We start from the raw sequence: 23,172 nt of genomic DNA on the forward strand, positions 1-23,172 counted from the left end.
CAACCCTTATGCCAACGTGGAATCCATGCCTAAAATAGTCTATGGAAGCAGTGCCTTTACTGCCAAGGTCTCCTGCACCGGAGGCTGCTAAGCTTCCATTCTATTTTTAAATATCAAGCTTTTTATTTTCAGTAATTTATGGGGTGAAGGTCCTGCATTCACTTCCATAATAATACCAACCCTTTCTGAGTAATTTACTGTATGTCAGGGCCGTCTAAACACCTGCTGTGTTTCAAACCATTAAGTCTTCCAGCAGCTGTACGAGCTGGGTGTTCTATTTATTATCCCCATTTAAAAATTCTGAGCCTGAGACACAGAGGAGGTAAAGCCCTTGTGCATCAGGAAGCTCTTTTGAGCCACCCCGAGTCCACTGTGCAACACCAATAACCCTTCCCTGTACTCTGTCCTCACAGGTAATGGGAGAAAGCTGATCACTATCTTTTCATTTTAAGATCATGAAGGTATCTAAAACACAGAGGGCCAGCTCCCTCACCTTGACCTTCTTAATTTCGGGAAAGTATAAAGTGATCCTTCTCCTAATTGGTTTTGGAACTGACTTTGGGGGACTCACTGAAAACTAAACACCAATCCGACAAGGCCCCCGATGCTTACACTGTCGGGTCAGATGCAGCTAATTCTCCAGTCCCGCCTGTGTGGATTGAGAGAAGAGACAATGCCAACGATTCCTCTAAAGCAGGGGTCCCCCACCCCGGGCCGCACAGCAGGAGGTGGGCCGCGGGTGAGTGAGCAGAGCTTCATCTGCCGCTCCCCATGGCTCTCATGACCACCTGAGCCATCCACCGCCACACGCCCCTGTCCGTGGAAAAATTGTCTTCCATGAAACTGGTTCCTGGTGCCAGAAAGGTTGGGGACAGCTGCTCTAAAGCAACTCAGGGCCACGTTACCCTTGCCCCTGGGCTGTCTGTTGGTTTGTTTTTCTTTTTCCTCTTATCTACAGAGTTCTGCTAATGCCAGGCACTGTGATCAGTCCTTTACACATATTTTCTCACTTAAGCTTTGCATTTAGCTCAGGAGTCAGTCGTTAACATCCCTATTCAACAGGTGGGAAAACTGAAGCTCAGAAATATTCATGTGTTTACCAGTTCTCAGCCAGCAGAGCCAGTGAGAGAGGCGGGGCTTAAGCCCAGGCCTAGCTGCCTCGAAATCACATCCTTTTAACCACAGTACTGTGCTGTCCCCAACACACATGCATCCTGCGAGGCGTTCTCCCAGCTTGTGGCTTCAGGCTGAACAGGTCCTGAAGGTGCCAGGTCTTCCTACCCCCAAACACAGAGGGTCCCTTTGAGAATCCCATGTTGTGTGCTCACTCTTGTCCTGTCAGCATGATCCTCACAGCTTTTCTCAAAAGGTGCCCTGTGGTGATCCCAGGGGTGTCCACGGAACTGGGATGAGGATGCCTTGCTGGCGAAGCTCTGCCGCACCACCCCAAGGAACTCCCCTGTGTGCTAAATTCTAAAGGTGGGCCTTCACCCTTTCTTCACCTTTTCTGTGTGCTGCTTTTCTAGAAACTAATCTCTGAAAATCCTTTTAGGCCTTGGAGCAGCCATTGTCAGCACTCACAAGGCAGAATGGCTGCCAGGTTCTACAAATTGGGGCAGACGTTGTATTAAAGAAGTTGAAGGGGTGGGTGGACGAGAGCTGCTCCCCAGGCAGCCTCTGCAGCTTTGCCTTGCTGCCCAAGGGCTGAACCCCAAGAGAAAACAAGTAAGGTCTATCCTTCCCATTTTTCCATAGCACAGAAAATCTGAGGTGCTCCTGCAGTGGGAAAACGGGTGACACCCAGTCTAGAAAACCCTTGCTGGTCTGTGGAAATGTTTGAGAACCTATGAAATCCCAATTCTTGAATCATTTCCCTACCCTGTCCTCCCACTCCTCCTTTAGAGAATTTGGGGAAACCAGCCCATGTTTCATGACTTTTGGGCATTACTTGGATTGGATTACTTCACGTTTTATTTCCCCAGGCTTGTTTGTTTCCTCTTCTGAATGCTCTCTTGCTTTATTATTACTCTACATACAATTTTTAAATAGCAATTGTTGATCATAGAGCTGCAGAATGTCTAAGTTCAAAGACAGACCCCAAATCCACAGAGTGGCATTATTACTAGAATCATCACCTTCTATAAAGTTTAGAACCTCCCTTTTCCTCTTCTTGCCTTTTCAGCAGATGATTTGAGGACTTCTTAGGGTTGTCTTCCACAAGAAGTACCCCTCTGTAGGCTTCAGGCTGCCAAATGCTGAGAATCACTCTTCATTATCCAGCTATCTACTCCCCAAATAAGACTAGATTTGGCAGCCAGGAACGTGTCTTACATCCATGCTGCCTGGCAACCTCCAGACAATCCCAGCTCCCTGCTCGTTTCCTCCTTCTTGAATTCCTTCTTTTTCTCTCCTTTTTCTTTTTTTTTTCCTTCTTCCCTTTTACCTCCTCCTTCTCCTAGTCCCCAGACTTCTTTCCTTTCCTCTTTTCTTCCCCGAGTTTCCATGGAGATTAAATAGAAATAGCCAAATTCAAATTACCTTCCAGCGTGGGGAACCTAATGCTGACCTTCAACATCCCTCAAGGATGGACATCATGCCCATCACCTAGTCCTTCTTTATCATTCCTTATGAAGCCCAAGCCACATACTGACCCACTTTTCTCTGTGTCATGTTCCTCTTCCTGCTTCCTTGGAGGGTGTGCCCAGCAGGGCACATTCATTACCTAGACTAAGGTACTTACCTGCTGGAGGCTTCCTTTATGGTAGCAGGCATCTAGATTTAAGGCTAATGGAGCTTGCAAGCAGAAGGGGCTCTCTCCCCCATCATTTTCACCATTGAAGTCAACTGGTCCCACTCTAGTTTACAGCTCCTGTCATCCCCAGCCAGGCACACAAGTCACCTCTGTGACCACTCCCCAGGATTTCCATTCACAAGGAGGGGTGGGATGTGGATGCCAACCTGCCATGCCCCATCCTAGGAGGACAGGCTCTCCAAGAGAAACGTTTTGGGGTTTGATTTGGTTTGGTTTGGGTCTAACTAGAAAAGTAGAATGAGCTCCTCTGCTAATATGCTGCTAGAGAACCCAGCCAACCCCCAATGCCTAGTGGGAAAATTGTAGGAGTTGTGATATTTTCAGGGACTCATCATATCTGAATCTAGGCAATAATCAGTCAGTTTCAAATGAGGCTCTCTTTGTACCTTGAACGTTCCCAGGGAGAAAAAAATCAAGGATTAAAAGAGAAAGAAGGGCCTCCCTTGTGGCGCAGTGGTTGAGAGTCCGCCTGCCAATGCAGGGGATACGGGTTCGTGCCCCGGTCTGGGAGGATCCCATATGCCGCGGAGCGGCTGGGCCCGTGAGCCATGGCCGCTGGGCCTGCGCATCCGGAGCCTGTGCTCCGCAACGGGAGAGGCCACAACAGTGAGAGGCCCGCATACCGCAAAAAGAAAAAAAAAAAAAAAAAAAAGAGAAAGAAAAATACGCTATGTTTCACATAAAGTAATCTCTACACTTTTGCATGCTTTTTTTCTGTGCTTGTTGCATGCATTTACCCATTAATTATGTTAGTAATGGAGAAGAAATGAAGCATTACTTTTGTGGTACAGCTGTTTAAAATGATTACTTTGAAAACGGTATTTTTTCCAGCACCTTTCCCTAAGCGTCTCTTCACCAACAGACATTACTTGCTGTGCTTAGTTGCTCATCCTTTACCGTAAATCCCCAACTGGAATCAGTTGCCTCCCTGATGCCTTAATTGCAGCTGACTCAACTAATACGAAAAGCTGTGATGCATCCCAACTCCTATAGAAATTGCAGCGTTAATTAAGATAAGTGTTTGAAAACCAAAGTCAAATCAAAGGACCCCTGGGCTTAGCTTTCCATGGTCAAAAGCCAATTCTGGGGTGAGCATATAATTCCAGAGACACGGCTATGCCTCCAGAGCAGTTCTGTTTCTCTAGAAGCATTACTTTTGTGGCACAGCTGTTTGAAATGATTACCTTGAAATGGTACTTTTCAGACCTCAGCAGTAGGGGGAGGAGTTTTGGTGATGATTGGTGCTTTCGTTTTTTGTAAGCAATTGGGAGGGAGAGAAGAGGTCACCTTTCATCTGTGATCCGGCAGCTTGAGATTCTCAGATAGAGAATTGGGCTGAAGAATCACAAGGTAAGAAAGTACCCTTCTTGCAGGTCATAGGGCCTTTGGGCTGGGCAGAAAGGAGTGGTTGCTGCTGACCGGCCCCATAGCTGAGGAAGCCACATGCCTGCTTCACCGGCGCTTCGCCATTTGCCACGAACCTCTCTCTTTATCTCCCTTCTCACCTGTCTCCTTTCCATTACTTTCTCTTGCTTCAGGGAGGTTCAGAGAAAAGGCTTCAATTCTCCACAAGATCGCCAAGAAAAAATGTCAGGTGGATGAGAACGAGAGGCAGAATGGCGCTGCTAATCATGTGGGTGAGTCCGGGAGACTTCCATCCCGTGCCTTTCCTGAAGTACATGGAGGGGCGCAGAGAGACAGGACCCAGTGTGGACACCCCAACTCAGTGCAGACACAGAACCCTGCAACTCAGCCCTTTCCTGGGTATCAGGAAGAGTCCCACTTCCCCCTCATGGGTACAGGGCATGAATAGACACAATATATCACCTACCCCCAGATGAACTTTAAAAAGAGCGAAATGGGGCTTCCCTGGTGGCGCAGTGGTTGAGAGTCCGCCTGCCGATGCAGGGGACGCGGGTTCGTGCCCTGGTCCGGGAAAATCCTACATGCCGCGGAGCGGCTAGGCCCGTGAGCCATGGCCGCTGAGCCTGCGCGTCTGGAACCTGTGCTCCGCAACGGGAGAGGCCACAACAGTGAGAGGCCCGCGTACCGCAAAAAAAAAAAGAAAAAAAAAAAAAAGAGCGAAATGATTCTCTGAGGAACCATATAAAATAAATAAATAAAAGCTTAAAAATAAGCAAAGTTACACCACCTCCTAGCCAGGCATCTCCACTGAAGAGTAGAAAGTCACTTCATTTCAGGGATTGCACATAAAGAAGTCATACAGACCTGTCATTTAATGCTTAACAAAAGGTGAGAGTACCCCTTCTGAAATTCTTGCCTGGTAGCCAGACTTTATACCTGTGACAATGCCTGCGGCACCCCCAGTAAATTACCCGATTGTTCGCTTGGTCACTCCTGAACTGAGTGGCAGGGTTCCTACAAGATGACCCTGCCCCTCCTTTCTTAAGCATTCAACAGTACTCACCCGGGTCTCTTGTGGTTGACCTTTTCTGAGTTCCTGTGTGACCAGATCATGACATTCAGGCATCTCATTTTAACTTGGAATGTTATGTTCCTCATCTCCAGTCTGTGACTCTCACGTAGCTCTTTAATTCTAAATTCAGACTAAATTTACCCTAATCTGGAACTATGCGATACACAATACTATTGCCCAAGAAACTAAAATTATCTGCAGACAAAATTTAAAAGTGTTGCACTCGAAATATATGACATTCCTTAGAAGAGTTTCTGCCTCTCCTGTTATCCTGACTTCTAGCTCACAGAAAGTATTTGGCCAAGAAACAGTCAAGAGTCTACTGGGTATAAAAAGAAAAACTTAAAGGAAATAAGCTAAAATGCTAACTATCATGCCTGGGAGGTTGCTTCTTCTCATCTGTTCATGTCTGTTCTTGGACATCTTAACTCCACTTTGGGACCCAGCCTCCTGTGTTGTCTGGCTATTGAAGGCCGATCCTCAAGTTGTATCACTTCAGCCAACAGACACCCTAAACACAATTTTAATATTTCCCAAGGTACTTAGTACTTTTTAGTTTAAATAACTAAACCAAGTATACCAGGAAAAAGACACAGTCACACACAGCAGAACATCATTAAGATAACATCATCACGACTGAAAACATGGAAAGATAAAATAGTTTGAGTTTCAGTGGCTTTCTACATTTAAATATATCTATGCCTCTGTATTCCACAACTAAATACATAAACATAAATATTTCCCTATGACTTCCAAAATTTGGCTCCTTCAAACCCAACAGTTTTTATGTAACTCTCAAATGATTTTCCAGTGAGAGTTTACCAGTGATAAAAATGTTTAGTTTTTCTGAAGTTGCTAGAAATACTCTGATACTCTATGAGCAGCCTGAGACTGCCCATATCTGATACTGATGAGCATTCTGGTATTCCTGGCAACGCTGACACTGAACCACAGAGCTTCATCGTCTCCTGAAATCCGAGACTTGACCCAGCACAGCCAGAGGGCCTAGGAACCCTTTTTATTTCCCTGTCACTGAAATCATGGCAAAAAACCTCAGTGGTGCCTGATCACTGATCACCTACTGGTGTTCCTCTGAGCCCTGAAAAAAAATCTTCTAATGCAAGGCAGGTGCGATAATGAGGATCCCAATAGTTTCTATTTCTTGTTTGGTCGCTCTGTACCAGGCACTGTGCTGAGAGCTTTGGATGCATTTTCTTATGTAATCTTTATCAGCGTACCCTTTGATCGCATTGTTGTTGTTAGTCATAGCAGCAGTGGTTTCTATTGTCATCATCTCCCTGATTTTACAGATGAGGAAGCTGAGTCTCAGAGGAGTTAAGTCACTTGCTAAAGGTCCCACAGCACAAGTAGCAGAATCAGAGTGTGAACCCAGGCCTGTCTGAGATGCCCAGTGTCCACGAGTCCCAGTGTTCAACCATTACCCGGGAGTCACTGTAGCCAAATGTCACCTCTCATTCAGGAATGATTACTTGTTCAGCACCCCGCTCTTGCCTGGCCTGCAGTAGGATGCCCAGGTGTGGAATGTTCTAAGTAGCATTCTCCACGCATTTCGAGAAGGCCGGGTTCCCAGGTTTGCCCTACGCGTGGCACCTACACTCCGGCAGAGTTGTCTACTCACTGAGCCTGAGGGAATTAGAGCTGGAAGCAGTGGGCCTTGGAGGTCACCCAGTTGATTCCCCTAATCTCATAGATAAGGTTCCTAAAGCCCAGAGGAAGAAGAGGACTTGCCCGAGGTGACAGCCCGATGGTGGCAGAGCAGAACCTAGGACCCAAGTCTTCTGAGGCCATAGCTAATAAATATCCTTTCTGGAATGTGATACAAAAGATCCTGCTATAAAAAATATCTGAGAGGTGTGGTCCTGGGTATAAACAGTTAGTGTGTAGATTGGCTTTTGGTATAAAAATGTCCATGCTCATGTTCTTGAGTGGCGAGTTGGTCAGTTTGCCTAGTCTAGAGAATGCATACCCTGGGAGTTGATAGGGCACTTAAGGTCAGACATCAGGCCAGAGGGGATGCCAGAGAGCTATTAAAGAGAGGAAGAGGGCTGAGTACACTAAAAGGCATGGGGGAGAAGGGTAGAAATCCTTTGCCATCTGACACAACCTCAGCCCTGGGCCTTATCACCCCTCAGAGACCACTACCTTCTCCCTTGGCCCAATATAGGGTGTTCTTCTCTATATGGCTCTTACCCCTACTTGACTCCATTTGCTTTCTTTGTATGTGCCTGATTTATGTCACAGAAAAAATCGAGCTCCCAAACAGCACCAGCACAGAAGTGGAGATGACACCAACCAGTGATGCTTCGGAACCTGTACAAAATGGAAACCTCTCCCACAGCATTGAAGCTGCGGAAGCCCAGGTACGCCTCTTTTCCATTGCTCTTCCGGACCGCCGTTCGTGTCGATATTCTAGCACAGCAGCACAGACTTACGTTCTCCTTGGAGGCCCCAGCTCCCAGCTGGGTGGACACCAGGTGGAGTCATCATCCATCCTTATGTATATTTCCCAGTACCAGCCAGGGCACCACATGCATCAGGCTCTTCCTTTATCCAATAAGTACACATATTTTCTAAGCCACTGTTTCTCAGGGTGAGATTGGAGGACTCATGCATCAAATCTCCTGGGGATAAAAATGCAGATCCCTAGCCCATATCCCAGACCAGATGAAACAGAATCTCTGAGAAGTGGCACCCAGGAATCAGCATTTTTAACTCCCTTCCCTGGTGATTCTTAGTAGATGATAAAGTTTGATCACTGCTGCAGTCAAATCCTTTCTCTGTCTTTAGGGCCAAGATTAAGTAACAGAGAAACCACAGCCATCACACCTTGGTTAGCCCCCTTTGGCCTTCCCTGTCCCTGCAGTTGAAATTAATCAGTACCCTGGCCCAGTCCACCATTCAGTGTTGCAACCATTAGATAGCTGTTTGATCTAATGGCTATAATATTTAACATTTATACATACTGTGTGCCACAGCTTTGGTGCTAGGTGCTTTAAACCACGCAGCTGAAGGTATAGACATTTAATATCTCCATTTTATAGCTGAGGAAGCTAAAGCTTAACAGGATGAAGTAGTTATTCAGCATTATTTAGTTTGTAGCTATTAGAAATGAGATTTGATCTCAAGACTGTCTAAATATAGCGTCTGTACTATTTCCACCAAGCAGCACTGCTTCTAGACCACAGTTGCTCAAAAAAGTAGGCAGAAGCAAAAAGTAGGTGGTGCCTGTTAGATTTCTGGATCTCACCCTCCTCAAGTGAATCAGGATTTCTAAGGCATAGAGCCCTAAACTCACATTTTAACCAGTCACCCTGGGTCAGTGTTTTCTCAAACTTTAATGTGCTTAGGAATTTCCTGGGGGATCCTGTTACAGTTCAGGGTCTGATTTGTCAGGTCTGGAGTAGGGCCCAGAGTCTGCGATTCTCCTGAGCTCCAAGGTGATTCTGATACTGCTGGTACGAGAACCACACTTTGAGTAGCATTCCCCTCAAGTTTGTGACCCACTTCTCTAGGCAGAATTTTCCTGATGAGCTGATAATGAAGCCAGACTACAGCAAATCCATTCCAGCACTCTCTTCTCCTTTACACGAGGATACACTCTGCAACAGAGGAAGTCTGTATGTCTTAGACAAACACTTGCTCATTGTTGCCTGTTGCCTTTATTCCCTGAAGAAAGGTGCAAGGAAAGTTTCTTTGTTCAAAGGAAAGGATAAAGATGTCAAGCACCTTTTCACATACCTGTTGGCCATTTGTACATCTTGTTTGGAAAAATACCTATTCACGTCCTTTGCCCTTTTTTTTAATACTTATTTATTTGTTTATGTATTTATTTGGCTGCATCAGATCTTAGTAGGGGCACGAGGGATCTTTTTGTGGTGCGTGGGCTCTCTAGTTGTGGCTCATGGGCTCAATAGTTGCGGCGCACGGGCTTAGCTGCCCCGCGGCATGTGGGATCTTAGTTCCCTGACCAGGGATCCAACCCGTGTCCCCTGCATTGGAAGGCAGATTCTTAACCACTGGACCACCAGGGAAGTCCCTTTGCCCATTTTTTCATCAGGTTATTCATTGTTTGCTATTGAGTTGTTTGAGTTCCTTATATATTTTGGATATTAACTCCTTATCAGGTATATGATTTGCAAATATTTTCTCCCATTCCATAGGTTGCCTTTTCATTTGTTGTTTCCTTTGCTGTGCTTTTCAGAAGGTATACGTATATCAAATCATCATGTTGTATACCTTAAACTGATAGAATTTTTAATTGTCGATTATACCTCAGTAAAGCTGGGGCGGAGGGGGGAAATGGCTAAAGGAAAAGAAAGAGAAATGGCAGCTCCTTCTGCCCTTGTCTCCTCTGCCTTCTAGGCTCCCACCCTCCTGCCCAGAGCCCTGCGGTCCCTTCGTATTAGCTCAAGGGTGAGCTGGCAGAGCAGCTTATGTCCACATGGATAAGCAGCATATGGCAGCAGGAAGCAGGCCCCAAGGATACCTGGCTGCCCTTGGGGATGGCACAGTCACACAGGTGTGCAGAGGGCAGCCTCATCATTGTGCCTCTCCATCTGGCTGTCAGAGGGACATCTGTGTCCCCCACACAGGGCACCTTGCTGCAGGGGAGTGACAGAGTCCCAACTGACCCCTCTCTGAGCAGGGCCGTGTCCCCAGGTCTCACGCAGGGTCAGAGGGCAGATTTGGGCACCATCCTGTTACACTGAGAGCTCAAGGGCACACAGACCTTCAAAGAGCCAGGCCACCAGCTGCCTGCAGGACAGCCTGGCAGTGAATTCCAGATCCACCAGGAGCGAGTTACCCAACCTTGCTTTAGTTTCCTTATCTGCAAAGTACAGATAACCATAGTACCTGCCTCATTAGGGATATTAGGAGAGTTAAATGAGATAATATACATAAAGCACATAGCACGGAGCTAAATGATGCTATTTATATTATTATGTGTTCATACCTACTTATATAAACAGCATCCAAAGTGTCCTTTCCCTATAGGTAAAATGCTTATTGTAGATAAAATGAAACATATATATATATATAAATTTGAGAGTATTCAGGGTATGATAAGTAAATAAAAAATAAAATAACATCTAAATAAAGTAAATAAAAAAACATCTATGGTAGGGAAATTATGGCCCAGTGTGATCAGGGAGGTCTATACAAAGCGCTCTGGGAGCCTTCCAGAGGAAGAAATTGACCCTGGCAAGGGAAAGTGTAAAAACTTAAGAGAAGAGGTAACATTTGAGCTGGGTATTGATGGGTAAGTAGGAGTTTGTCGCTCAGAGAAGGAGGAGATGACCGAGATGACAACCTGTTTGCTTAGGAGGGAGATTCCTGTGTAGTGATTGGTTGAGAAAGCCAGGGGAACTGAAGACTGAAATATAAGGTGAGGAGTGAGGAGAAATCCACTAGGAAAAGTAAATTGGGCTGAAATTCTTCCATTGTTGAATCGGAAAATTTTCAGTGTTCATCTAATGTGTGCCAGGCAATGTGCTGTGCACCAGAGATGCCCACCCATCCTAACAGAGCAGAGAGCCTCCTAATGTAAACCAAGGTATAATTATAGACAGCCATAGGACCATGAAGAAAATAAAGCCTGGTGACTCAGTGGAGGGCAAGCGTGGAGGGGCCCTTTTAGGTTGGAAGGTGAGGGAAGGCTTCACTAAGGAAGCGGCATTTGAACGGAGGCTGAACTTTAAGAACAGGTCAGTCAAGGGAACAGCACCCACAGAGGCAGAGATGAGCTCGGCTTGTTTGAGGAACAGAAAAGTCACTGTGGCTGGAGAGTGGGGGGTGGAGGGAGGGATGGTGTTGGCAGTGAGGTCTGACAGGAGGGCCGAGTGGAGCTGGCCTGCCTTGTGGACCATGATACAGAAGTTGACTTCATTCTGGGGCAGCTACAAGCTATCAGAGGTTCCCAGATGTGATTTGCACTTGTAAACGATCCAAGGGACTGCACTGGGGTGTAGAGAGTGGATTTGTGGCAAGAGATGGTGTAGTAGTAGTGGGGCAGAGAGGTCGCTGCAGGAGTTGAGGCAGAGCTGATAGTGGCCTGGACCAGCAGCGAGGTAAGAGCCCATTTGGTTCAAAGATCAGCAGACTATGATCTGTGGCCAAATCCGGCCTGCAGCCTTTTTTTGTACAACCTATCAGATAAGGATGTTTTTATATTCTTGAAGGTTTAAAAAAAAAAAAAAGGCAGCAGTAGCATATGTGACAGAGACCATAAAGCCCATAAAGCCTAAAATATTTACTATCTGGCCCTTTACAGGAAAAGTTTGCCCACCCCTCATTTCAACCATCTGCAGTCTTTCCAAAAAAAAGAAAAAAGAAAAAAATAATGAGGAAGCTCTTCATGCACTTATATGGAATGATCTTCAATATATGTTGTTAAGTGGGAAAGGCAACATGCCAAATTACATCCAATATACTCTGCCTGTGTAACAGGAAAAAAAGGAGGAAAATAACATAGTAACATATAAACATTTGCTTTGGATGCTCTTGAAGAAACTGGTCATGCTGAGTACCTGCAGGACAGGGGCCTGTGGTGGGGAACCAGGGTGGGAGGTAGCCTTCTGCACACGTCTTTCAGTATGTAGCCTCCTGTAGCTTTTGAATTTTGAATGAGTTAACTGTTTTACCTATTCCAAAAAAATGCAACAACTAAAAATAATAATGGGTTAAATTAAAACAGAAACAGTATGCATTAGTCCTTTAATAGTAGAGTCTCTGAAGACAGACCACAAATTGAAGACAGAGTTCAAATCCCAGACCTGCCACTTACCAGCTGTGTGACTTTGGACAAGTTACTTAACCTCTCTGTTCTCATCTTCCTTCTCTTTGAAACAGGAATAGTAACCTATTTCATAGCATTATTGTGAGACTCGAAAGCTCATAGAACAGTTCTTGGCACATGGTAAGCACTGCATAGGTGTTTGCTATTATTAGCAGTACTTAGTAAAACTGTTTAAAAATGGCTATTAAGTAGCCCAGATGACAAGGCCTCAGACCAAGTATTGGCTGTGGCAGTGGTGACAGTGGCTGGATGTGAGAGCTGTTTCTGAGGCAGAATTGAGACCCTTTGGTAATAAATTGGTCACAGAGCGTGAACAAGAAAAAGCAGCTGTGGGTGATGCTTGAGTTTCAAGGCTGGAAAAACTGGGTAACACGGTAAATTAAGGCTGTGATTCCAGAGTCAGAAAAAAAGGTGTGAAATCAGGACACTCAGGCCACCCAAAGCACAACTTCACAGAAAGGATTCAATGCCTTTGTATTGTGTTGGTCTTCTTTCTTTCCCAGTTGTATTTTTATCAGGCTCCTGGAGGAATGAGGTGTGCATCTCGACTTTATTAATGGAAATGATGAGCCCCACACACCACACACTCACTGCTGATTCTCTCCTGAGAGTTTAACCTGTCTCGTGTAATTAACCTGCTGTTTTCAAAACCCTGTTTACCAATGAACTAATTTTACACAGACACCTCAGCTCTGAGACCTTCCTTCTGTCCAGACTTTACACTGGCAATGAGGAGCACTTTAAGATATTCTCTCTTACCAAGGAAGCCCCTTTGCAGGAGGTTTTCTGCTTCATTTGTATATTTTGTGGAACTAAGAAATAATTTGACGTTTCGAACAGCTTAGTGCTATTATCTTCTCCCAATACCTGCTAACAAAATGCTGTCAATTCTAACAGAACTGATTTGAGCTGTCACTGAGAATTTACCAGCCTTCTAAATTTTCAATGTTGGAAATTTATCCAGGTTTGAAAAACAATTCTAAGATATATTCTCTCCCACTCAGAACCCAGCATTTTCTTACATTTTAATTTTGCCAGTCTAGACAACAGCCAGGTGACTGCATGTGGCCGGCTTGCTCAGGGAAGCTGCCTGCCTTGCTGCGTCACAGTCCTCCAGACACGACACATCCAAACTCTTTACATACACGCGCACAGTGAAAGGGTAGGAGGGGAAATGCCTTGCAAACTTCTTAGATTCTGGAATCTGAAAATCTAACTTTTTTTTCTTGTATTATGCTTTTTATGTGTTGCAGCTTTTATTTCATTTCACCTCTGAGACTCCTCTCTGTCCTTAGGGAAATCCAGATGGTCTTTGCTTTGGTTAAGAGTTGCCCAGATGCACCAGTGGGCAAACAGACTTATTTAAGATAATCGCATTCCTAGGAAAAAAGAATATGTATGTGCGTGCGTGTGTGTGTGTGTATACACACACACACACACATATACTCACACAAACATACATGTACTGATAGATAGATAGATGATAGATAGAAAATATATAAAATGCAGACTTTTTTCTTTTTTTCTCACTTTACAACTTAAATATCATCTTGCTATATTAAGCCCTTCCTTTCTCCCTTTGGGATTTCAACCCTGACTTATTTCTCCCCAGTCTAGCATTCGTCCTCACCTAAACTCAGTATGGTTTTTAAGATCTGCTTTCATAGTGCTGATAAAAATAGTTGGGTATTATGTGACTAAGTAAAGGATGAGTAGGGAAAGATGATGGATGTGATTGTAAGCTTAGATTTCTCTTAAGAAAAAAAAAATAAAATGCACAAAGATAGTTCTCTACTATTAAATTTGTGCATCTCTGAGGGTGGTAAAAAAGCGTTGTTGTCAAAGACAGCGGTTTGTTTTGGATTATTGTTGTCATTTAAAGTTACAGCTGTGATTTTAAAGCTCCATAGAAAGACTTCATAATAAACATTGGTCCAAAACATTAGCTCTGATAATATTTCCAAGATTATCCAAGCAGATGGGACCTAGAATCCATATGATGTCTTTCTTCCTAAAATATTACCTTTAGTTAGTAAACATGTACTTTCTTAGCCGTAGTAAGTTTTAATAGAGGCCTTTCCAACCTCAAATCTTCCTGTTATTCAAAGAGCAAGTATCTCTTCTAAATGATTAAGGTGGAATAGCCAGATCCACCATTTTGAAAGTTTAAAAACAGCTAAGGACCGAATTTCCCACTATTGATGAGATTATTCAATCTCTTGGAACATTGGTGAAGCATAATAAGAGGATTCTGGCACTCAAGAAATGGAGGAAAGCAGAATATAGTGGAAAGTGGGGCTGGATCTCTGTGTCTGACACAGCCAGAGCACAAGGGCAGTACTGGGGAGAGAGGGCAAGGCCTTTCTCTTGTGAAAGAAAAAGAATATCCAAAGATTCTTCATCAGACTGGAGTTTGCAAGGTCCAAGCCAAGAAACTTATTAGTATCTGAGAAAAGCTAATACAAGCTATAGAAAGAAGCAAAAATTACAGTGTTTTACCTACCAGGCCTTAGTACATGGGTTCCATTTCTGGAGGAGATAACATTTTTTCCTTTCAATCTATACATATATTTTTTAAGGAAAAGTTGAGATCTAGTTCCTATATTTGATGACCTGTACAATATTTACCAACTGCTTAAGATGCACTCAGAGGCCTTTTGACCACACTTGAAAATGAAATAGATCTGACTCTTGGGTTTCTGCCTAAATTTGAATATTGACAGAGAATTATAACTTCACTTAGAATCTTACTGTTAATAACACCATTTGTCATTGTGCTTTCTGAAGTAGTTTGAAGAAAGTCTATTAATTATTCACATAAGATACATTAAGAGCTGACTATCCCTGAAAAAAATACCAACATTAATATTACTGTTCCTATGAGTAATTGTAATCCAGTTGATGATAAAACGATGAGAATGACTTTTGAATTGTAGCTTTTATGTTGACGAATCTTTTACGATTTGTATCAGCAGGATTTACGAAGCCCATGAAAACTATACAAAAACCAGTTTAAAATAGCAATACAGAAAGAAATACATCTTGTCCGTAGGTTGCACCTCAGAATTATTTGGGCAAAATGCAAAGTGAAGGAAAGTAATTGCATTTCACCAGACTCTCCAAAAGCCATTTTACATTAATAAAAAATGGTTTCTTGGCTTCTTGGAAAACTTAGGTCCAGACAGCTTCATCACTCACAGCAAAATATTTTGAAATCTTGGTTTCAATTCAAAGTCATGGAGAAGCAGATGAAGTTTTTTCAGGTTGCCACTGCTGAGTGAAACCTTATCATTTTGTATTTAATATGCTAAGTTCTTGATGCTAGATTTTTTTCCATCTATATGTAAAACAAACCATAAGATGTTTTTTTTAGAATGCATTTTTTATTGGAGTATAATTGCTTCACAATGGTGTGTTAGTTTCTGCTTTATAACAAAATGAATCAGTTATACATATACATCTGTTCCCATATCCCTTCCCTCCTGCATCTCCCTCTCTCCCACCCTCCCTAACCCACCCCTCCAGGTGGTCACAAAGTACCGATCTGATCTCCCTGTGCTTTGCGGCTGCTTCCCACTAGCTATCTACCTTACGTTTGGTAGTTTATATATGTCCATTCCTCTCTCTCACTTAGTCACAGCTTACCCTTCCCCCTCCCATATCCTCAAGTCCATTCTCAAGTAGGTCTGTGTCTTTATTCCTGTTTTACCCCTAGGTTCTTCATGACATTTTTTTTCTTAAATTCCATATATATGTGTTAGCATACGGTATTTGTCTTTCTCTTTCTGACTTACTTCACTCTGTATGACAGACTCTAGGTCTATCCACCTCATTACAAATAGCTCAATTTCGTTTCTTTTTATGGCTGAGTAATATTCCATTGTATATATGTGCCACATCTTCTATATCCATTCATCCGATGATGGACACTTAGGTTGTTTCCATCTCCGGGCTACTGGAAATAGAGCTGCAATGAACAATTTGATACATGACTCTTTTTGAATTATGGTTTCCTCAGGGTATATGCCCAGTAGTGGGATTGCTTGGTCATATGGTAGTTCTATTTGTAGTTTTTTAAGGAACCTCCATACCGTTCTCCATAGTGGCTGTACCAATTCACATTCCCACCAGCAGTGCAAGAGTGTTCCCTTTTCTCCACACCCTCTCCAGCATTTATTGTTTCTAGATTTTTTGATGATGGCCATTCTGACTAGTGTGAGATGATATCTCAATGTAGTTTTGATTTGCATTTCTCTAATGAATAATGATGTTGAGCATTCTTTCATGTGTTTGTTGGCAGTCTGTATATCTTCTTTGGAGAAATGTCTATTTAGGTCTTCTGCCCATTTTTGGATTGGGTTGTTTGGTTTTTTTGTTATTAAGCTGCATGAGCTGCTTATAAATTTTGGAGATTAATCCTTTGTCAGTTGCTTCATTTGCAAATATTTTCTCCCATTCTGAGGGTTGTCTTTTGGTCTTGTTTATGGTTTCCTTTGCTGTGCAAAAGCTTTGAAGTTTCATTAGGTTCCATTTGTTTATTTTTGTTTTTATTTCCATTTCTCTAGGAGGTGGGTCCAAAAGGATCTTGCTGTGATTTATGTCATAGAGTGTTCTGCCTATGTTTTCCTCTAAGAGTTTGATAGTTTCTGGCCTTACATTTAGGTCTTTAATCCATTTTGAGCTTATTTTTGTGTATGGTGTTAGGGAGTGATCTAATCTCATACTTTTACATGTCCCTGTCCAGTTTTCCCAGCACCACTTGTTGAAGAGGCTGTCCTTTCTCCACTGTACATTTCTGCCTCCTTTATCAAAGATAAGGTGATCATATGTGCGTGGGTTTATCTCTGGGCTTTCTATCCTGTTCCATTGATCTATCTTTCTGTTTTTGTGCCAGTACCACACTGTCTTGATTACTGTAGCTTTGTAGTATAGTCTGAAGTCAGGGAGCCTGATTCCTCCAGCTCCGTTTTTCGTTCTAAAGATTGCTTTGGCTATTCGGGATCTTTTGTGTTTCCATACAAATTGTGAAATTTTTTGTTCTAGTTCTGTGAAAAATGCCAGTGGTAGTTTGATAGGGATTGCATTGAATCTGTAGATTTCTTTGGGTAGTAGAGTCATTTTCACAATGTTGATTCTTCCAATCCAAGAACATGGTATATCTCTCCATCTATTTGTATCATCTTTAATTTCTTTCATCAGTGTCTTATAATTTTCTGCACACAGGTCTTTTGTCTCCTTAGGTAGGTTTATTCCTAGATATTTTATTCTTTTTGTTGCAGTGGTAAATGGGAGTGTTTTCTTGATTTCACTTTCAGATTTTTTATCATTAGTGTATAGGAATGCCAGAGATTTCTGTGCATTAATTTTGTATCCTGCTACTTTACCAAATTCATTGATTAGCTCTAGTAGTTATCTGGTAGCATCTTTAGGATTCTCTATGTATAGTATCATGTCATCTGCAAACAGTGACAGCTTTACTTCTTCTTTTCCGATTTGGATTCCTTTTATTTCCTTTTCTTCTCTGATTGCTGTGGCTAAAACTTCCAAAACTGTGTTGAATAAGAGTGGTGAGAGTGGGCAACCTTGTCTTGTTCCTGATCTTAGTGGAAATGGTTTCAGTTTTTCACCATTGAGGACGATGTTGGCTGTGGGTTTGTCATATATGGCCTTTATTATGTTGAGGAAAGTTCCCTCTATGCCTACTTTCTGCAGGGTTTTTATCATAAATGGGTGTTGAATTTTGTCGAAAGCTTTCTCTGCATCTAGTGAGATGATCATATGGTTTTTCTCCTTCAATTTGTTAATATGGTGTATCACATTGATTGATTTGCGTATATTGAAGAATCCTTGCATTCCTGGAATAAACCCCACTTGATCATGCTGTATGATCCTTTTAATGTGCTGTTGGATTCTGTTTGCTAGCATTTTGTTGAGGATTTTTGCATCTATGTTCATCAGTGATATTGGCCTGTAGTTTTCTTTCTTTGTGACATCCTTGCCTGGTTTTGGTATCAAGGTGATGGTGGCCTCATAGAATGAGTTTCGCAGTGTTCCTCCCTCTGCTATATTTTGAAGAGTTTAAGAAGGATAGGTGTTAGCTCTTCTCTAAATGTTTGATAGAGTTCGCCTGTGAAGCCATCTGGTCCTGGGCTTTTGTTTTTTGGAAGATTTTTTATCACAATTTCAATTTCAGTGCTTGTGATTGGTCTGTTCATATTTTCCATTTCTTCCTGATTCAGTCTTGGCAGGTTGTGCATTTCTAAGAATTTGTCCATTTCTTCCAGGTTGTCCATTTTATTGGCATAGAGTTTCTTGTAGTAATCTCTCATGATCTTTTGTATTTCTGCAGTGTCAGTTGTTACTTCTCCTTTTTCATTTCTAATTCTATTGATTTGAGTCTTCTCCCTTTTTTTCTTGATGAGTCTGGCTAATGGTTTATCAATTTTGTTTATCTTCTCAAAGAACCAGCTTTTAGTTTTATTGATCTTTGCTATTGTTTCCTTCATTTCTTTTTCATTTATTTCTGATCTGATTTTTATGATTTCTTTCCTTCTGCTAACTTTGGGGTTTTTTTGTTCTTCCTTCTCTAATTGCTTTAGGTGCAAAGTCAGGTTGTTTATTCGAGATGTTTCCTGTTTCTTAAGTTGGGATTGTATTGCTATAAACTTCCCCCTTAGAACTGCTTTTGCTGCATCCCATAGGTTTTGGGTCATCGTGTCTCCATTGTCATTTGTTTCTAGGTATGTTTTGATTTCCTCTTTGATTTCTTCAGTGATCACTTCGTTATTAAGTAGTGTATTGTTTAGCCTCCATGTGTTTGTATTTTTTACAGCTCTTTTCCTGTAATTGATATCTAGTCTCATAGCATTGTGGTCGGAAAAGATACTTGATACAATTTCAATTTTCTTAAATTTACCAAGGTTTGATTTGTGACCCAAGATATGATCTATCCTGGAGAATGTTCCATGAGCACTTGAGAAAAATGTGTATTCTGTTGTTTTTGGATGGAATGTCCTATAAATATCAATTCAGTCCATCTTGTTTAATGTATCATTTAAAGCTTGTGTTTCCTTATTTACTTTCATTTTGGATGATCTGTCCAAAAAAAGTGAAAGTGGGGTGTTAAATTCCCCTACTAGGAATTTGTTACTGTCGATTTCCCCTTTTATGGTTGTTAGTATTTGCCTTATGTATTGGGGTGCTCCTATGTTGGGTGCATAAATAGTTACAATTGTTATATCTTCTTCTTGGATCGATCCCTTGATCATTATGTAGTGTCCTTCTTTGTTTCTTCTAATAGTCTTTATTTTAAAGTCTATTTTGTCTGATATGAGAATTGCTACTCCAGCTTTCTTTTGATTTCCATTTGCATGGAATATCTTTTTCCATCCCCTTACTTTCAGTCTGTATGTGTCTCTAGGTCTGAAGTGGGTCTCTTGTAGACAGCATATCTATGGGTCTTGTTTTTGTATCCATTCAGCCAATCTGTGTCTTTTGGTGGGAGCATTTAGTCCATTTACATTTAAGGTAATTATCGATAATTGATAATTATCGATATGTATGTTCCTATTCCCATTTTCTTAATTGTTGCAGGTTCGTTATTGTAGGTCTTTTCCTTCTGTTGTGTATCTTGCTTAGAGAAGTTCCTTTAGCATTTGTTGTAAAGTTGGTTTGGTGGTGCTAAACTCTCTCAGCTTTTGCTTGTCTGTAAAGGTTTTAATTTCTCCATCAAATCTGAATGAGATCCTTGCTGGGTAGAGTAACCTTGGTTGCAGGTTCTTCTCCTTCATCACTTTAAATATGTCCTGCCAGTCCCTTCTGGCTTGCAGAGTTTCTGCTGAAAGATCAGCTGTTAACCTTATAGGGATTCCCTTGTGTGTTATTTGTTGTTTTTCCCTTGCTCCTTTAATATGTTTTCTTTGTATTTAATTTTTGACAGTTTGATTAATATGTGTCTTGGCATATTTCTCCTTGAATTTATTCTGTATGGGATTCTCTGTGCCTCCTGGACTTGCTTAAGTATTTCCTTTCCCATATTAGGGAAGTTTTCAACTATAATCTCTTCAAGTATTTTCTCAGTCCCTTTCTTTTTCTCTTCTTCTTTTGGAAGCCCTATAATTCGAATGTTGGTGTGTTTAATGTTGTCCCAGAGATCTCTGAGACTGTCCTCAGTTCTTTTCATTCTTTTTTCTTTCTTCTGCTCTGCAGTAGTTATTTCCACAATTTTATCTTCCACGTCACTTATCCGTTCTTCTGCCTCACCTATTCTGCTATTGATCCCATCTAGAGTATTTTTAATTTCATTTATTGTGTTGTTCTTCATTGCTTGTTTCATCTTTAGTTCTTCTAGGTCCTTGTTAAATGTTTCTTGTATTTTGTCTATTCTATTTCCAAGATTTTGGATCATCTTTACTATCATTATTCTGAATTCTTTTTCAGGTAGACTGCCTATTTCCTCTTCATTTGTTAGGTCTGGTGGGTTTTTATCTTGCTCCTTCACCTGCTGTGTGTTTTGCTGTCTTCTCATTTTGCTTATCTTACTGTGTTTGAAGTCTCCTTTTTGCAGGCTGCAGGTTCGTAGTTCCCGTTGTTTTTGGTGTCTGTCCCCAGTGGCTAAGGTTGGTTCAGTGGGTTGTGTAGGCTTCCTGGTGGAGGAGACTAGTGCCTGTGTTCTGGTGGATGAGGCTGGATCTTGTCTTTCTGGTGGACAGGTCCACGTCTGGTGGTGTGTTTTGGGGTGTCTGTGGACTTATGATGATTTTAAGCAGCTTCTCTGCTAATGGGTGGGGTTGTGTTCCTGGGTTGCTAGTTGTTTGGCATAGGGTGTCCAGCACTGTAGCTTGCTGGTCGTTGAGTGAAGCTGGGTGCTGGTGTTGAGATGGAGATCTCTGGGAGATTTTCGCCGTTTGATATTATGTGGAGCTGGGAGGTCTCTTGTGGACCAGTGTCCTGAAGTTGGCTGTCTCACCTCAGAGGCACAGCACTGGCTCCTGGCTGCAGCACCAAGAGCCTTTCATCCACATGGAAAAAGAGGAAAAGGGGAAAAAATCATAAATCTTGCTCTCCAAGTCCACCTCCTCAATTTGGGATGATGTGTTGTCTATTCATGTATTCCACAGATGCAGGGTACATCAAGTTGATTGTGGAGCTTTAATCCGCTGCTTCTGAGGCTCCTGGGAGAGATTTCCCTTTCTCTTCTTTGTTCTCACAGCTCCCGGGTCTCATCTTTGGATTTGGCCCCGCCTCTGCGTGTAGGTCACCGGAGGCCGTCTGTTCTTCGCTCAGACAGGACAGGGTTAAAGGAGCAGCCGCTTCGGGGACTCTGATTCACTCAGGCCCGGGGGAGGGAGGGGTACGGAGTGCGGGGCGAGCCTGCAGCGGCAGAGGCCGGCGTGACGTTGCACCAGCCCAAGGCGTGCTGTGCGCTCTCCCGGGGAAGCCGTCCCTGGATCACGGGACCCTGGCAGTGGTGGGCTGCACAGGCTCCCCGAAGTGGGGCGTGGACAGTGACCTGCGCTCGCACACAGGCCTCTTGGTGGCGGCAGCAGCAGCCCCAGCGTCCCATGCCGGTCTCTGGGGTCCGCGCTGATAGCTGCGGCTCGCGCCCATCTCTGGAGCTCCTTTAAGCTGAGCTCTTAATCCCCTCTCCTCGCACCCCAGGAAACAAAGAGGGAAGAAAAAGTCTCTTGCCTCTTTGGCAGGTCCAGACTTTTTCCCGGACTCCCTCCCAGCTAGCCGTGGCGCACTAACCCCCTGCAGGCTGTGTTCACGCCGCCAACCCCAGTCCTCTCCCTCTGCTCCGACCGAAGCCCGAGCCTCAGCTCCCAGCCCCGCCCACTCCGGCGGGCGAGTAGACAAGCCTCTCAGGCTGGTGCGTGCTGGTTGGCACCGATCCTCTGTGCGGGAATCTCTCCGCTGTGCCCTCCACACCCCTGTTGCTGTGCTCTCCTCTGCGACTCTGAAGCTTCCCCCCTCCGCCACCCGCAGTCTCCGCCCGCGAAGGGGCTTCCTAGTGTGTGGAAACCTTTCCTCCTCACGGCTCCCCACCACTGGTGCAGGTCCCGCCCCTATCATTTTGTCTCTGTTTATTCTTTTTTCTTTTGCCCTACCCAGGTACGTGGGGGGTTTCTTGCCTTTTGGGAGGTCTGAGGTCTTCTGCCAGCGTTCAGTAGGTGTTCTGTAGGAGTTGTTCCACGTGTAGATGTTTTTCTGGTGTATCTGTGGGGAGGAAGGTAATCTCCGCGTCTTACTCTTCTGCCATCTTCCCCAGAAGTCTCCCATAAAATGGTATTTTAAGGGGGGGAATTATTTCCTACTGCTAAACAGGCAGAGATTAATCACTTTTTTAAAAATCTGTATGCTACATAAATGTTAGCTCTGTTGGTTCAGGAGGTCCCCACAGAAGGCAATACAGATGTCTCAGATGGTGCTGCCTTCCAAAAAGAGATGCTTTTTGACTGACCTCTTCTTGACTTATCTCTTATCTCTTGGAAAGAGATAAGTGATAGAAACACAGAGATTAAAAACTGAGTCGAGAGATGAAGGATATTGGTAAATAATGCAAGCGCAAAGACATTGAGAAACTCAGAGAACACAAAGAGAGTTCTCAAAGACTCAGTAAAGAATGAGTGAAACGGTGATTTAAAAATAAATTATAGCAAGTGAACACTTTATTTTCAAAGCCAAAAAAAAAAAACAAAAGGATTCAAAAATAAGATATTTTAAAAAGATAAATATCCATATGGACAGTGTTTATAAGTCCACTCGGGCTGCCATAACAAAAAAATCACAGGTAGTTTAAACAACAGAAATTTATTTTCTTACAGTCCTGGAAGCTGGAAGTCTAAGATCAAGGTTTTGGCCAATTCTGTTTCAGGCAAGGGCTCTTCTTCTGGCTTGCAGTTGGTTTTCTTCTCTCTCTGTCCTCACAGAGCCTTTCCTACACAAAAGGGTGTGGGTGGAAAGAGAAAGGAGCAGGGGAGTGCTCTCTGGTGTCTGTTCTCACAAGGACACTAATCCTATCAGACCAGGGGCTTACTCTTATGACATCATTTAACCTTAATTACTTCCTTAGAAGCCCCATCTCCAAATACACCCACACTGAGG

General features: G+C 43.1%; 1 protein-coding gene across 1 annotated transcript in view; it reads left to right on the forward strand.

Annotated features, from left to right (window-relative positions):
- SLC24A2 (solute carrier family 24 member 2) overlaps window positions 1-23,172 on the forward strand; it is a 245,131-nt gene that overhangs the window by 189,841 nt on the left and 32,118 nt on the right. Inside the window, exons 6-7 of the mRNA XM_082625258.1 lie at window positions 4,351-4,449; window positions 7,512-7,630. Coding sequence (XP_082481384.1) covers window positions 4,351-4,449; window positions 7,512-7,630 — 218 coding nt within the window. The remainder of the gene's footprint in view (window positions 1-4,350; window positions 4,450-7,511; window positions 7,631-23,172) is intronic.

This window comes from Mesoplodon mirus (genome assembly GCF_964341445.2).
Source record: "Mesoplodon mirus genome assembly, chromosome: 1".
NCBI lineage: Eukaryota > Metazoa > Chordata > Mammalia > Artiodactyla > Ziphiidae > Mesoplodon > Mesoplodon mirus.